Source organism: Amaranthus tricolor, chromosome 7 (genome assembly GCF_026212465.1).
Source record: "Amaranthus tricolor cultivar Red isolate AtriRed21 chromosome 7, ASM2621246v1, whole genome shotgun sequence".
Taxonomy (NCBI): Eukaryota; Viridiplantae; Streptophyta; class Magnoliopsida; order Caryophyllales; family Amaranthaceae; genus Amaranthus; species Amaranthus tricolor.
The window spans coordinates 8184819-8197634 of record NC_080053.1 but is presented as its reverse complement, the minus strand read 5'-3'; the positions used below and the strand labels follow the sequence as shown (position 1 = coordinate 8197634).

At 34.1% G+C, this 12816-nt stretch overlaps 1 protein-coding gene across 1 annotated transcript in view; it reads left to right on the top strand.

Moving 5' to 3' along the window:
- The first annotated feature begins 264 nt into the window (after positions 1–264).
- The window catches only part of LOC130817611 (protein ILITYHIA), a 45419-nt gene continuing 32867 nt past the window's right edge, over positions 265–12816 (top strand). The window contains exons 1-13 of the mRNA XM_057683419.1: positions 265–640; positions 5558–5934; positions 6046–6174; positions 6282–6663; positions 7027–7173; positions 7285–7469; positions 7572–7698; positions 7828–7901; positions 8171–8247; positions 8370–8406; positions 8482–8645; positions 11436–11616; positions 12228–12305. Of these exons, the coding sequence (XP_057539402.1) occupies positions 526–640; positions 5558–5934; positions 6046–6174; positions 6282–6663; positions 7027–7173; positions 7285–7469; positions 7572–7698; positions 7828–7901; positions 8171–8247; positions 8370–8406; positions 8482–8645; positions 11436–11616; positions 12228–12305 (2073 nt within the window). The 5' untranslated portion in view covers positions 265–525. The remainder of the gene's footprint in view (positions 641–5557; positions 5935–6045; positions 6175–6281; positions 6664–7026; positions 7174–7284; positions 7470–7571; positions 7699–7827; positions 7902–8170; positions 8248–8369; positions 8407–8481; positions 8646–11435; positions 11617–12227; positions 12306–12816) is intronic.

The following is a 12816-nucleotide window of genomic DNA, read 5'->3' as shown; positions in this document are numbered from 1 at the left end:
TATTCAAAGTAATTAATTAACAAGTACTCTTATGAGAGACCGTTTCTCAAGGAGACGACAGCAAAAGGCTAATATTCTTATTTTCTCTTTAATTTATATTAATTGAGCAATTTAGCCTATATGTCTAGATCATCTCTCCCAACAATTTGTGATTAACCAATATCTAATTCTTCATAATTATTATGTTTGTTTGGATTGTGTGTGAATTGTGATAGATAAGTGATGGCATTGATTGTTTTTTTGGTGGGAGGCATTTAGTGTTGTGTGTTTGCATCAATGCAGAAATCTCGCATATTAGCAGCTGTGCAGCCAGTGCCTGACTGCGTAAGTGCCTATAGGCTATAGCACATCTCTAAAACCCTAGTATATAACTTCAAACCCTCTTCCTATTGTAACCCAATCGTTCTCTCTCCTCCATTTTTACATCTCCATTTTCGTCGTTTAAGCTATCGCCTCACATCACACTTTACCTCTCCTCTTAATCGCAATAATCTGGATCCTCAATTGATCACAGAAACTTCATCTATGGCGGAAGTAGTTGAGAGGTTGAGTTGTCTCAGAGAGTCTGTCACGACGTCTTCTACTAATCTCCGTATTCGTATCTTCCGTCATGATATTCTGGATATTCTCCTCAAAACAGGTTTTTTTCTCATCGAAAGTTTGGATTAATATTTTTCTAATGCCGAATTTATATCGCAATTTCTATAGTATTAGTTTGGCTGTATGTGATTGTGTGTATTCTTACTTGCACCACTATGAATAGTTTTTTTTTTTGAATAATTTGATTGTGTGTTTTGCATTTTGTCTTAATATGAGATTGGAAATGCTTTCTATTCGCTGGATTCAAATTTATATACCATAAATGTGACTGATTGTTGTAATATCTGATTGTTTTTGTTCACTCTTGCACCGTTGCCAATAATGTTTCTGGAATAATTTGATTGTGTTAATGCGTTTTGCTGAAAATTAACGTGAAGAAGCTTTGTTTTAGCTAAATTGAAGCGAATTGGGATTTGTGGCGTAACTTTCATACAATTAGTTGTGCTATGAGGTGAATTGTGTGGATTTGTATTTCAGGAAGAGAAAAGTGAGGAGTTTGCTAATTTTTTTTTAAGGATGTTTCATGTAGTTGTTTTGATGTACACACAATCTTTTATCTTTAGCTTTACAATGATAAGCTGATGTGAAAGAGCTCGAATATGGTGATTAGCTTTTGGCTTATATAGCGATAAACAAACCTGTTACAAAGAGGGATCTATATGAAAAGGTTAGTTTTTTAGTTAAGGCGTATGTTTAGGCTAAGAAGGGTTTTCGTATTTTTGGTTTTTGAGGGGAAATTCGAGACTTTTTTGTTTTTTTTTTTTTAATAGTGGAATGGATTTAGTAAGCTTTATGGAGAAGCAATTGTAGGGAATGTGATAAATTTTGATTTTTTATTATGGATTCAATCAAATTGGCAATTTTTGTAGATGAATTATGAGAGAAGAAATTTTGTAGTTATGGATGATGGATAAATTTTATGTGGAGATTTGGGTTCTGAATTGACGTAAGGTTTGTGGGCTCAGAGGGGTTGGGTTTGAGAAGTGGATTAAGGTTTTAAAACATAGATCTAAAGAGGATAAGCTTAGTTTTAAAAGATGTGCCTTGTTCCTCTCGAGGTCAGACTCGACCGCCTCGGTATGGCGAGACAAAGCCCACCACAAGACGCATGTGCCTTGTGCCTTGATGTGCTTCACGCCTTTTGCGCTCGTTGCATCTCTTTATTAGGCTGGGTAATTGAGTTTTAAGCTTGTATTTTTCAAAAATAAATAATCTTGAAACTCAAATTCACTTGAATTTGAGGTTCGAGAACTATTGCTTTAAAAAAAGGGATGAGAAGCAAGTAAAGAAGAAGAATAACTTTGAGTATTCTACATATTCTCATTATAATGTGCTTGTGCTAATTTCATGTTTACCATTATGGTAGTGAATGTTTTCAAGCTTGTTGATATTGTAATATGATTGTCATGATGTTTTAAATAATATATTTAGGAAAATTTACTTTTATAATCCCACCTTTGGGGGATTCTCTTTTAAAAATCTCACCTTTCAATTACGTATAAAAAAATATCCAAATTTTACCATTGATTTTCTTTTAAAGGACTCGTCATTATATTTCATTTGGTATAACCGATTTTCTTTCTTTAAAAAAATATAAAATTTTGATACGTGTTACAAATGAGTGGTTACCTCTTTTTATTTAAGAAAAAAAAAAGAAATAAAAACAAAAAACCTAATATCTTCTTTCTTCTTTATCATGCTTTTTTATCAGTAAAAAAAATAAACATAAACAGTATAGCAAAAATTCCATGAAAGCTCCTAAACTAATCTTTATCACTATCTTCTTCCTCATTACCTTCATCATCTATTCTCCATTTAACTCATTTAATCTTTAATCTCATTTAAAACTTTTTTATTATTTACATATACACCATTTCTTTCTAAATTTTATCTCAACTTTGTTGTCCTTTAAATTCGTAGACAAACCCAACTCCTAACATACTACCAACAATTATACTCACATTTCTATTTATGCTAAAACGGACTTTAGAAGCCAAAATGAGGATCTTTGATTGTTGGATAAATTGAAGAAGCTTAATGCCTCCATTGTTGACGTGAGAGAAAATTATGGTTTGTCTACCATAGATAACTTGAAGAGTTAAGTAAATAGCATAAAGAAAGGAAATCACACAAAGATAGCTTGATGCTTTCATTTTTGACATCGGTAATGGGGGTTTGGGGTTTCATGATTTGAGAGGGTTGTAGGTAGTAATTGTTTTTCTTGTGTGAATAGTGGTCATGGGCGTCGCGAATCGAGAGGGGGATGAGATTGTTGGGTCTCGCCAGATTTCAGGTATGGTGGTAGTTTGAGGGGAGGGGCGTTAGGGGAGAGGGTAGCCTGTAAGGGGATGAGGAAGGGTAGTTAGTTTTTTTTTTTTTTTTTTTTGTTTTTTTTTTTTGTTTATGTAGTTGTAATAGTATAAAACTAAAGTAAAAGGAAAAAGTAATTTGTTTACTAGGTTTTAGGTCATTTGGACGTTTGAAAGAAAATCGAGGGTAAAGGTTAGATTTTTCAAAAATAAGTGAAAGGTGAGATTTTTAAAGCAAAATTTTCCTATCTTTTAAAACTGCATTAAATTTAGCAAAAAACAATGCCTCGCCTACAAAATGCCTACGCCGTTACCCTGTGCTTTGCACCTAGGCTCTAAGGACGCGTTGCACCTCGATGCGCCTCGCGCCTTTAAATCTAAGGGATAAAAGATAAGATATTTGTTAATGCCTACATACCGGTCGAATCATAAGATATCCCTTAATACAGCCCAAAATGCGAATTTTTTACACATTTACAACCCGGAAAATATCGATTTGTTTGTTTTGAAAACCTTTACAACACAACCAATGCGATGCGATGCGATGTGATGCGTCCTTGTTTTACACTATTGTGTGTAGTCCATTTTTTGCAAGCTTTTTTGATTTTTTTGAATTACAAACATATAACAGAAGACCGTCACATTTAAATTAGAAAGTCTAACTTTTACTTCTTACATTGACTTTCCTAATTATCCACATGCACCTTTTTTTAATCAATAAAACATCAACTCTAAAAAATGAAATATTTAACTGAATGAAAATTCTATGTTGACTTACACTATGTTTGAATAGCAATTTTGGTCAGAAAAAAAGGAAAGGAAAGGGAGAGAATGGAGGAGAAGAAACGCTTCTTTGTTCAGGAGGGAAGGGAAGGGAAAGGAATGAAGATAATTTTCCCTTCAAATCTTTCCAACTTTGGAAAGATTTATACCTTGACAAAATACATCCATCTATTCATTCCAAAACCCTTCCCTCCAAATCCTTTCCCTCCCGTTTTGTTATCTAAACAAGGAGTCTCTCATCCCTCCAAATCCCTCTCCTTCCTTTCCCTCCATTTTTTTTCCATCAAAACACACTCTTAGACTTAGACTTAGACTTGGACTTTTCTAGACTTAATGTTTTGTACATCAAGAACATTATTCTTAGCATCCCCCATTGAAGTGATGTCCTTCTTTCTTGAAATACAACTCACAAGAATCTTCATTGTTGAAATGGATGTACATTATATAAAAGGATGTCTTTTTGCCATGGAGCTTTGATTGCTCTTGCACGTGTTCAAATGAATTATATTCAATTGTAGTGTGATGTTACGTGTTTGTTTGTAGTGAAAAGATAGTACTTCGAAACAATGTGAGAATTATTCGCCCATATTTTTATGTTAGTTTGGGCCTTTGGGGTGATGTGGATGTTCATACAAGTCGACTTAAGTCCTAAACATTGAGTGTTGGGAAGCAAAGCATCGTACCTATTGGAATGCCGTACAACACTTCTATAAATAAGAGTGAAAGAAGAGTTTGGAAATCTCAACATTCTAAAAGCTTCCATAATGTTAGAATGTTTGGGAAGTTTGTAGAGTAATTCAGAAGATTCAAGAAGAAACTAGAATGTTCTGTAATTGTCTAGATCTTTGTAGAACGTTCTAGTGGTATTGATCGTTTTTAAATTAACATTACTATTGTTGGCATTTGAATGATACAATTCAAGCTTGAAAATTTCAAGTAGTCTGACATGGCGTGGACAACAAAGATGAATGTAATTAAGAATTGGGTTTTCAATGATAAGGGATTCTTACGATGCACGTGATAACCAAACAATTGTTTAGTGTTTGGGTTTCACAAAAGGTAAAATATGTCTCGACTAAGAATATGCATTTATTGATGGATATGGTTAGATTCTAAGTAAAACAATGTTTTCTTTTGAGTTGAAATTGATTGACTTTTGTACTTGGAGAGAAGCCTTTGGTAGCTAATACATAGCCTGAGTTTCCAAAAATGAGGTGCGTGCCATGTAAGCATGTTGACTGGTTTCAGTTTAGCAGAAATTTTGTCTACTAAATTGCAGCCAGTCAACATGCTTATATGGTGCACACTCCATTTCTGGAAACTTAGGTTACATTAGTACTACTTCATTAATGGCGGAAATAGTTGAGCTTGAGTTGTCTCATAGAGTCTCTAAATACAACTTCTAATCATTATATTCATATTTTTCTTCATGATATTTTGGATATTCTTAACCATACAGGTTTTTCCATCATTGAAATTTTGGATTCTTGAATTTTCTAATGCCTAATTCGTTTTGCAATTTCGATAATTATTTGGAAAATTTTTGTGATATGTGATTGTTTTTGCATTCTTGCATCTTTCTAAATATTGTTTTTGGAATAATTTGATTGTGATATTCCTTTTACTGAAAATGAATCTGAAAACACTTTGTTTGTATTGATTTTGCTTTATTTGTATTGATTGTGTCTGTTTGTGTTTGGAATTTCTGTATTATTCTTGGTAACATTACTTCTTTTTTGTATTAGCATGTCATTCCTTTGTGTTCTTATATAGACTATCTAATAATAGACACAAGCAAAAGGATCTTTGAGGAATGTCATTTTCTTTAGCATTTGTTTGTAATGATTGTGCTTTATTTGTTGCAGATATGTCAAGTGAGATTGCAGTTGTCCTTGTGGATATTATTTTTAAAACATTGTATATCTATGATGATCTTCGATCAAGGAAAGCTGTGGATGATGTCATTCTAAAGTCGCTGAGTGAGGTTATATTTATGAAAACTTTTGCAGCCAGCCTTGTTCAGGCTATTGAGAGGTTACAAAAGTCTCATTCGTATGTTGGATCCTATAGGCTTCTTAAATGGTCATGTTTCCTTATGAGTAGCAGTAAATTTTCTTCCATTTCAAAGAATGCTGTGTCCAGGATAATTATGGCACAAGCATCACTGCTTAACCTTGTTACGAAAGGATCTTTTCGTGAAAGAAGGGCTTCGAAAAAGTTATTTTTTCGGTTATTTTCTAAGGTTACACTTCAATTTTTTGGATTTCCAATTCGCTGGTTATCATTAAATAATTTTTTCCCTCACTTCTGATAGTATATCATAATTATATTGTTGTATTTGCGCTGCTTTAAGGCCCAGGATATTCATAAAACCTTCATTGAAGAATTGAAGGATGCAAGGATTTCTTACAAAGAATGTCCTGACGTTATCTCGTTGTTGATAGAATATTCAAGGAACGACCCATCTTTTGGACATTATAAGGTGGGGGATCGTATACTTTTTCTTGAATAGTCTGGACTCCAATACATTATCATCTATGACAATTGTTTTCTCAAAATGGAACGTTGATGTGCCTTTCTGTTGCGCAGCCAATCTTTCTCGACTTATATGTGAAAGCTGTTCTTAGTGCAAGAGAGAAACCAGCTAAGGGACTCAGTGAATCATTTTCTCCACTTTTTTCGTGCCTTTCACATGAAGAATTTGGAAATATAGTTGTTCCTTCATCTGTTAAAATGTTGAAGCGGAATCCTGAGATTGCCCTCGAATCACTTGAGGTCCTTTTGAAATCAGTGAGCATTGACTTAAGTAAATATTCAATGGAATTCCTTCTTGTGGTGTTAACACAGGCTCGTCATGCCGATGAAGGAAGGAGGCTTGGTGCTTTGACAATCATACAATGTTTGAGTCAGAAATCCAGTAATCCTGATGTTACCGATTTGATGTTTAAAGCAATAAAAGCTGTAATAGGAGGTATCCTAATGTTTATTGAAGTTCTATAATTGTGTTGCTGTTACTTGTTCATTGTTAAAGTTGATTGACATGCAAATTTAAAAAAGAAGTAATGTTTCCTGAATAATAATACCTGAATAATACTGGAATTGCCAATACATTAACTTGTGTTCTTTTTTGAGAATTTTAACTTTAAACATCAAATCCAGTAATTCCTGTATTATTAACTACTTTTTTGATTCGGATGTAATTTGCAGGTATCCTAAAGTGAGGATTGACTTGCATCATTCTTTTTTGAGAATTTTTCTTGCTTTTGACTTTTGATATTATAGGTTTATGTTGTTCAAACACATTTGTTTTGCTATTAAACATATTCAACTGCAGGCTCAGAGGGAAGACTCCAATTTCCATATCAAAGGGTTGGTATGTTCAATGCACTACAGGAACTATCAAATGCTCCGGGAGGAAAATTATTAAAAGACTTGTCAACGTCAGTGTGTGGCTTTCTGCTGTCTTCTTACAAGGATGATGGTAACTTATAACTTCACAAATTACTTTCACTCTTATATACACACATTAAACATGATATAACATATGCTTCATTAGCTTCATGTGCATACTATTTTTTTCGATAAAATGCAGGAAATGAAGAAGTCAAGCTTGCAATTTTGTCAGCTCTAGCCTCTTGGTTAGCGCAAGGTGTAGATTCTATTCAACCTGCCATACTTTCTTTTTTCAGTTCAGGATTGAAGGAGAAAGAAGGTTTGAGAAGGGGTCATCTAAGATGCCTAAGGGCGATATGCAAAAATGCAGATGTCACCATGCAGGTCTATCATTGTGTTCTCTTGCTATCTTTAGCTTATAGACTACAGTCATTGCTCATTTTATAGTTGTCATATCTGTTGCTGATGACTGATGGAACTATATAGGTATCATCTTTGCTGGGTACTCTTATTCAGATAGTGAAAACAGGTTATACTAAATCTGTTCAGCGCTTGGACAGCATCTATGCGTTGCTGTTGGTTGCAAAGATTGCTGCTGTTGATATGAAAGCCGGTAATCATTCCATAGTATCTGATTAATTCATTTGGTCTTCCATGTATCGTCAGTTAGTTTTTTTTTCTCAAATTATGAAATTTTATTTGCTCCTGAGACCTGAAGGCTTGTTTACTGTCTGTTTTTCAGAGGAGGCTGTTACAAAAGAGAAGATCTGGTCCTTAGTTGCTCAAAATGAGCCGTCCTTGATTCCTCTTTCCATGGTATTATTTGTTTATTTTCACTAGTTTTTCTTATGATTCGTAGCATGTAAAGATGTATGGTGGTGGTTCAATAATTCTGAATTCAAGCACTGTTATGCAAGTAAGCCGTGTTGAGAAAGAGTATTAAGTTGTGATGTAAAAAAGTTTTGATTTTTGTACCTCTCCGAAAGACTATTCTCGTCTCTCTTCTTTTTGGTCAGTGGTCTGCATTCTTGCATTGACTTCTGTCACTTGCATCACTTTTTTTTTTCATATATTTTCATGTGTAGGTGCCAAAGCTATCAGTTGAAGACTGTTTAACTTGTGTTGATCTCCTTCATGTGCTGGTTGTGGACCATACAAAAAGGTTCGATTCTGATCAAATCTGTTTTTGCTGAATTCTTTATAAAATATTGTTTTTAATGTCATACCTGTAACCCATTAATGTTTTAGATATCAATAGGATTTGACTCGTTTGCTTTTGTGCAGGATGGTGGAATTTTTCTCTTTCCCGATATTGTTTCAGGTAAGTTAGTCATGAAACTATTTGAGTGTCCTTATTGTTGCGATAATGGTTGTAATTATTGCTAATTTGATGCAGTTATTGCTCCATGTTTTGTGTCATCCGTCTTGGCAAATCCGCAGAGCTGCTTATGGCAGCACCAATATAATTCTAGAAGCTGTTCCCAAAACATTACCAGTGCTTTTGAAAGAATTTGCAGCTTTCCTTTCTGCTGTGGCAGAATGTCAACTTTTGCAGATAAGGTATATTCATGGTCGTTGGCAGAATGTCAACTTTTTTTTTTTTTTTTATTTCATAATAATTGTTGGCTTTTTTCAAGAATACAAAGTGCTGTAAAGTTACATTTTGCTCAAAGATATACTCTTGAAAATGGTCCTTGTATCTTGTTTAATATAAGACCATGCATCTACCCAAAAATGGAAAGAGAAAAGAAAAGATTGACAAAACCTGGGATTTGCAGACTGCAGTGATGTGGTGGTTCAGATTTTTTTTATGTTGATTAGATTTATGTCAAACTTGCAAAAAATGTATGCAATCATTTGAAGTTCTCAATAATGAGCTGTTCATATTTAAGCTACCCGTTGCAATGTCTTGTTTGAACGTATTGTAGAAAGTTAGCTGCAGATATTAAGATGAAGTGTGAAACGCAGCCTATTTATAGATAATAATAGACAGTGGCACAGTGCACATTTATGAAAAATTCGTTTTATTCAACTAGACAACCATGTCATACGATTGAATTGTTGTGGTTAATTCTCTTCTTTTTCTTCATTCCAAGCCCAGCATAAACTACTTTTACACATATTGGAAGATCTATTTCTCTTTCCTCACAAGTGACTCAAACTACATTTTGAAAGACATTTCAAATTTTTTTTTCGTTCCAAAGTAGGTATGTGGGACTTTTGGCATAGATATGAATCAGACAACTAAAAGAAAAATAGGAGTTGAGCCTCTTTATATGTGGTTGCCAAAAGAAACATGAGATAAAACTTTATGAGGAACTTAATTGTTCTATTAGAACCTAGCAAGTTCCTCATCTTGACAATTTCAAGGATCACTTCGAAAATGGAACCTTACACAAGAGTATGTGTTATGCACAAAATATTTGAAAAAGAATAGCGAACAGTGCCTGTCGTTTCTTAATATTATCATTTTGGTTCTTTTTGTTGGTGGGTAATTTGAGAAGGAAATATGTTTTGGACGTGGCTAGGTTGTTGTGGGTGGGGTGAGCAGATCATCTTGTCATGTGGAATAACACTGTTATCTAAAGGAAAGATGAAAATTTTGAGTGAAGTCCCTAGTGATTTTGTAAGAAAGCTCAAGTTTATTGAAGATGCTAGAATTTGTTTCAGAAATGGGTTGTAAAATATTCTGTGTTGTGTGATAGCTTCTGTGTTTCCACTGTTGTCTTGGTTCTGTGAGCCACCTTTCAGGGTAAACTTGCCTTTTGTTTCAATCTTTGGAAGTTTACCTCTCATGGGGCTAGTGTAGGTCACATATTCTTGACTCGTGGCATGCCGCATGGCTTTTGTAAATTGTACATGTAGATCACATCATGAACTTGTGATGCTTGATAGGATGCTCTTAGAGCACTTATTAACATACTGCTATAGGGAGGGACAAGGGTGGGAAATCACTATGAAATTATTGACATCAAATGGTTCAATGTCCTAGTCAAAGAAAGGGTTCATAATTGATGTCTTTATGGAATAGAGTTATTTATCATGATTCTATTGGTTAATCTGTATGGCTATGGTTAATTTTTTTGCTTAGGTTTGACTACTTATTGCCTATAAATGACCAAATTTTTGTTCTTTTCTTTTTTTTATGTCTTTCGAAAGGTAGGACTTGAGGGGTTTAAAAATTCATGTGATACTCTTGCGGTATAAAATTTGTGTGCTCTGCCCATGAGATTTAACACAAGTTCACTTAGATCCCCTAAAAACTAACAAGGGTGACACTACTTTTCAAGAAAACAAACTGTGCAACTTAGTTGACCAAAAGTCTACCATTGTGTCTGGAAGCTGAAAATGCACACAGTTGAAGCAGTTATGAAGAAAATGCAGAATGAATTAAGCTTAGAATTCTTTAACTGTATCCAAAGGATTCGGTTATGGAGTCAAGTTGGTTTAAAACCATTTTGATTATGCATAACTTTTTTCTATATTGATCTGGAAGCCTGTTGCATGGATTGATGTTGTTTTGAGGTTCCTTTCCTTCGTCTTATGCACATGAACAATACGACTCGGAAACCCTTCATAGAAGGTGGGCCGGGTTGTATATTGATGCAACTATTAAGAGGTGGGTTTGGTTTCTGGGCTTTTTAGCCGGTTGTATATTTTTCTTCCCTTGGAGCAATGTAAATTTCATTTATCCAAAAATGTCGTAATTGTAACCTTTTGTTTTTCTATAGCTTACACAAGCACACCTACCTATATGCACTCTTCTACTATTTGTTAATGTTCTCACTTTCTTCTCCTTTACTTTTAGCTCTCCCCACCTCTTTCACCAAATTATATATGAGGCCTAATAATGGGTGGATAAATAACTAGATTGGACACCCTAGTCTCTTGAAGACTTGAACTAAATTTTTTAAGATTACTGATGTACGTTTGTCGTCTTTTTAAATGATCATTGATTATTTTTAGGGGTATGCTGTTACTTAAAAAGTTTTACCAACTTCAAGGGTGCATGATGCAAACTGAAACTATGAGTCTACCTTATGAATGTTTTTATATACACTGTGTTGCATAGAGTGATAGGATTATAAATAAAGAGATGAATACTACTCAATAGAAAGTGTCTCGTCTACCCTTCTAACCAATTAATCAATCCTAATCTAACTAGTTCCATATGGATTGCTGACGAGGGATTGCATTGGCATCATATTACTATCACTTTAGTGTTCCAGGATATTTGGGCGTCATTTTGATTTATGTTCCCTTGTTTATGGCTATTATTTTCAATTGAATGGTGCCATTATTGGAGAATCTTCATGTGACATGTAGGGTAATGAATTAATTGTTTTGTAGAGAAGTACAAAACGCAGAACCACCTGTTTCTTTCCTTCCATCTATTGAGGTAATGGTGAAGGCATTATTGATTATATCTGCTGCAGCTGTTCGGACTGCTTCGGAGACATGTGGTCATATCATATTATGCTCTCATCATCCGGTCTTACTTGGCACTGGAAAAAGAAATGGAATATGGCAGGTAACTCTCATTGGCTACCTTTCTCATCATTAAATTGTCTAGTGATGTTATCTCAATTTCTGTTATGATGTGTACCCTCTGTTGTCTTAATTCAGTTACTTGCACATAAACAACTAAATATGGATATTGCTACCTGATTTATATTCCATTCTGATTGTTGTTGCTACGAGTTTCTTTCTTAGTGGTATTAGGTATTTCCTTGAAGTATTCGATTTTTTTTCTCTTGTATTTCTACATTTATCTTTCTTTTAAATTCGAAGCATTTATCTAGTTGAGAATTGTTTGATGTATAGTTGCTACTTATTGTTCTATTTTTGGCAAGCTGTTATAGACTTACATTTACCTTGTGTCAAACAATGTTCTTTAGTTTTTTGTAATGTGGTGATAATGTTTATTTCATGGTCAATGGTTTGCAAAGATTTGATGTTTATTTGCTTATGTCTGCATGGTCAATGGTTTGTAAAGATTTGGTGCTTAATTGCTTATGTTTGGTTCTCCTTTTGTTTTGTACTGGTGACTGCTCTGGTTTGGAAAGATACTCTATTTAAGTCTTGATTTAAAAGTTTTCTTCTTCATGATTGTCATATTTGATGCTTTCTAACATGTTTCAGAGAATATCGACATGCTTGCGCACTCAGGGTTTTGATGTGCAGAGCATTATTTCCGGGAGGATCAAAAATATTTGTGAGGTGAAGTTTCTTTCAATTTTCTATCTATAGACTTCAATATAGCTTTCGTGATAATTGTGATATGCAAAATCATAGATGGAGATGATCCATCTTCCTAGGAATTTTGGCTTTATGATATGAAGTTTTTTCATGCCCCTAAATGAGATCTGCTTCTGTATTAATGACTCCCGTTTAAACTCCCAATTTGGTAATTAATGAGAATAGAAAACTAATCTCAACTAATGGTTGTCTTACATGTGGAAACAAAGGCTTTTTAATGTTGGCTTAGATGTTCTATGCGTGTGAGGAAGAAGCAATAAACTGGTTGGTTGTGGTTTTTTGTAGTTCACCCGTCTGGCAATTTGTCAAATTTGACATGGAGAATCTTTTGGTATCAAATTTTGTTTGAGTATAGTACCTTATCATTTTCGATATGTGTAGTTGTCATATTTGGTTGATCAAGCTTCTTTTATGTCGTTTGATTTTTTTGCAACTCGTTCCGTCCTTTGTTTGAACCGTTGGTTTCATCATG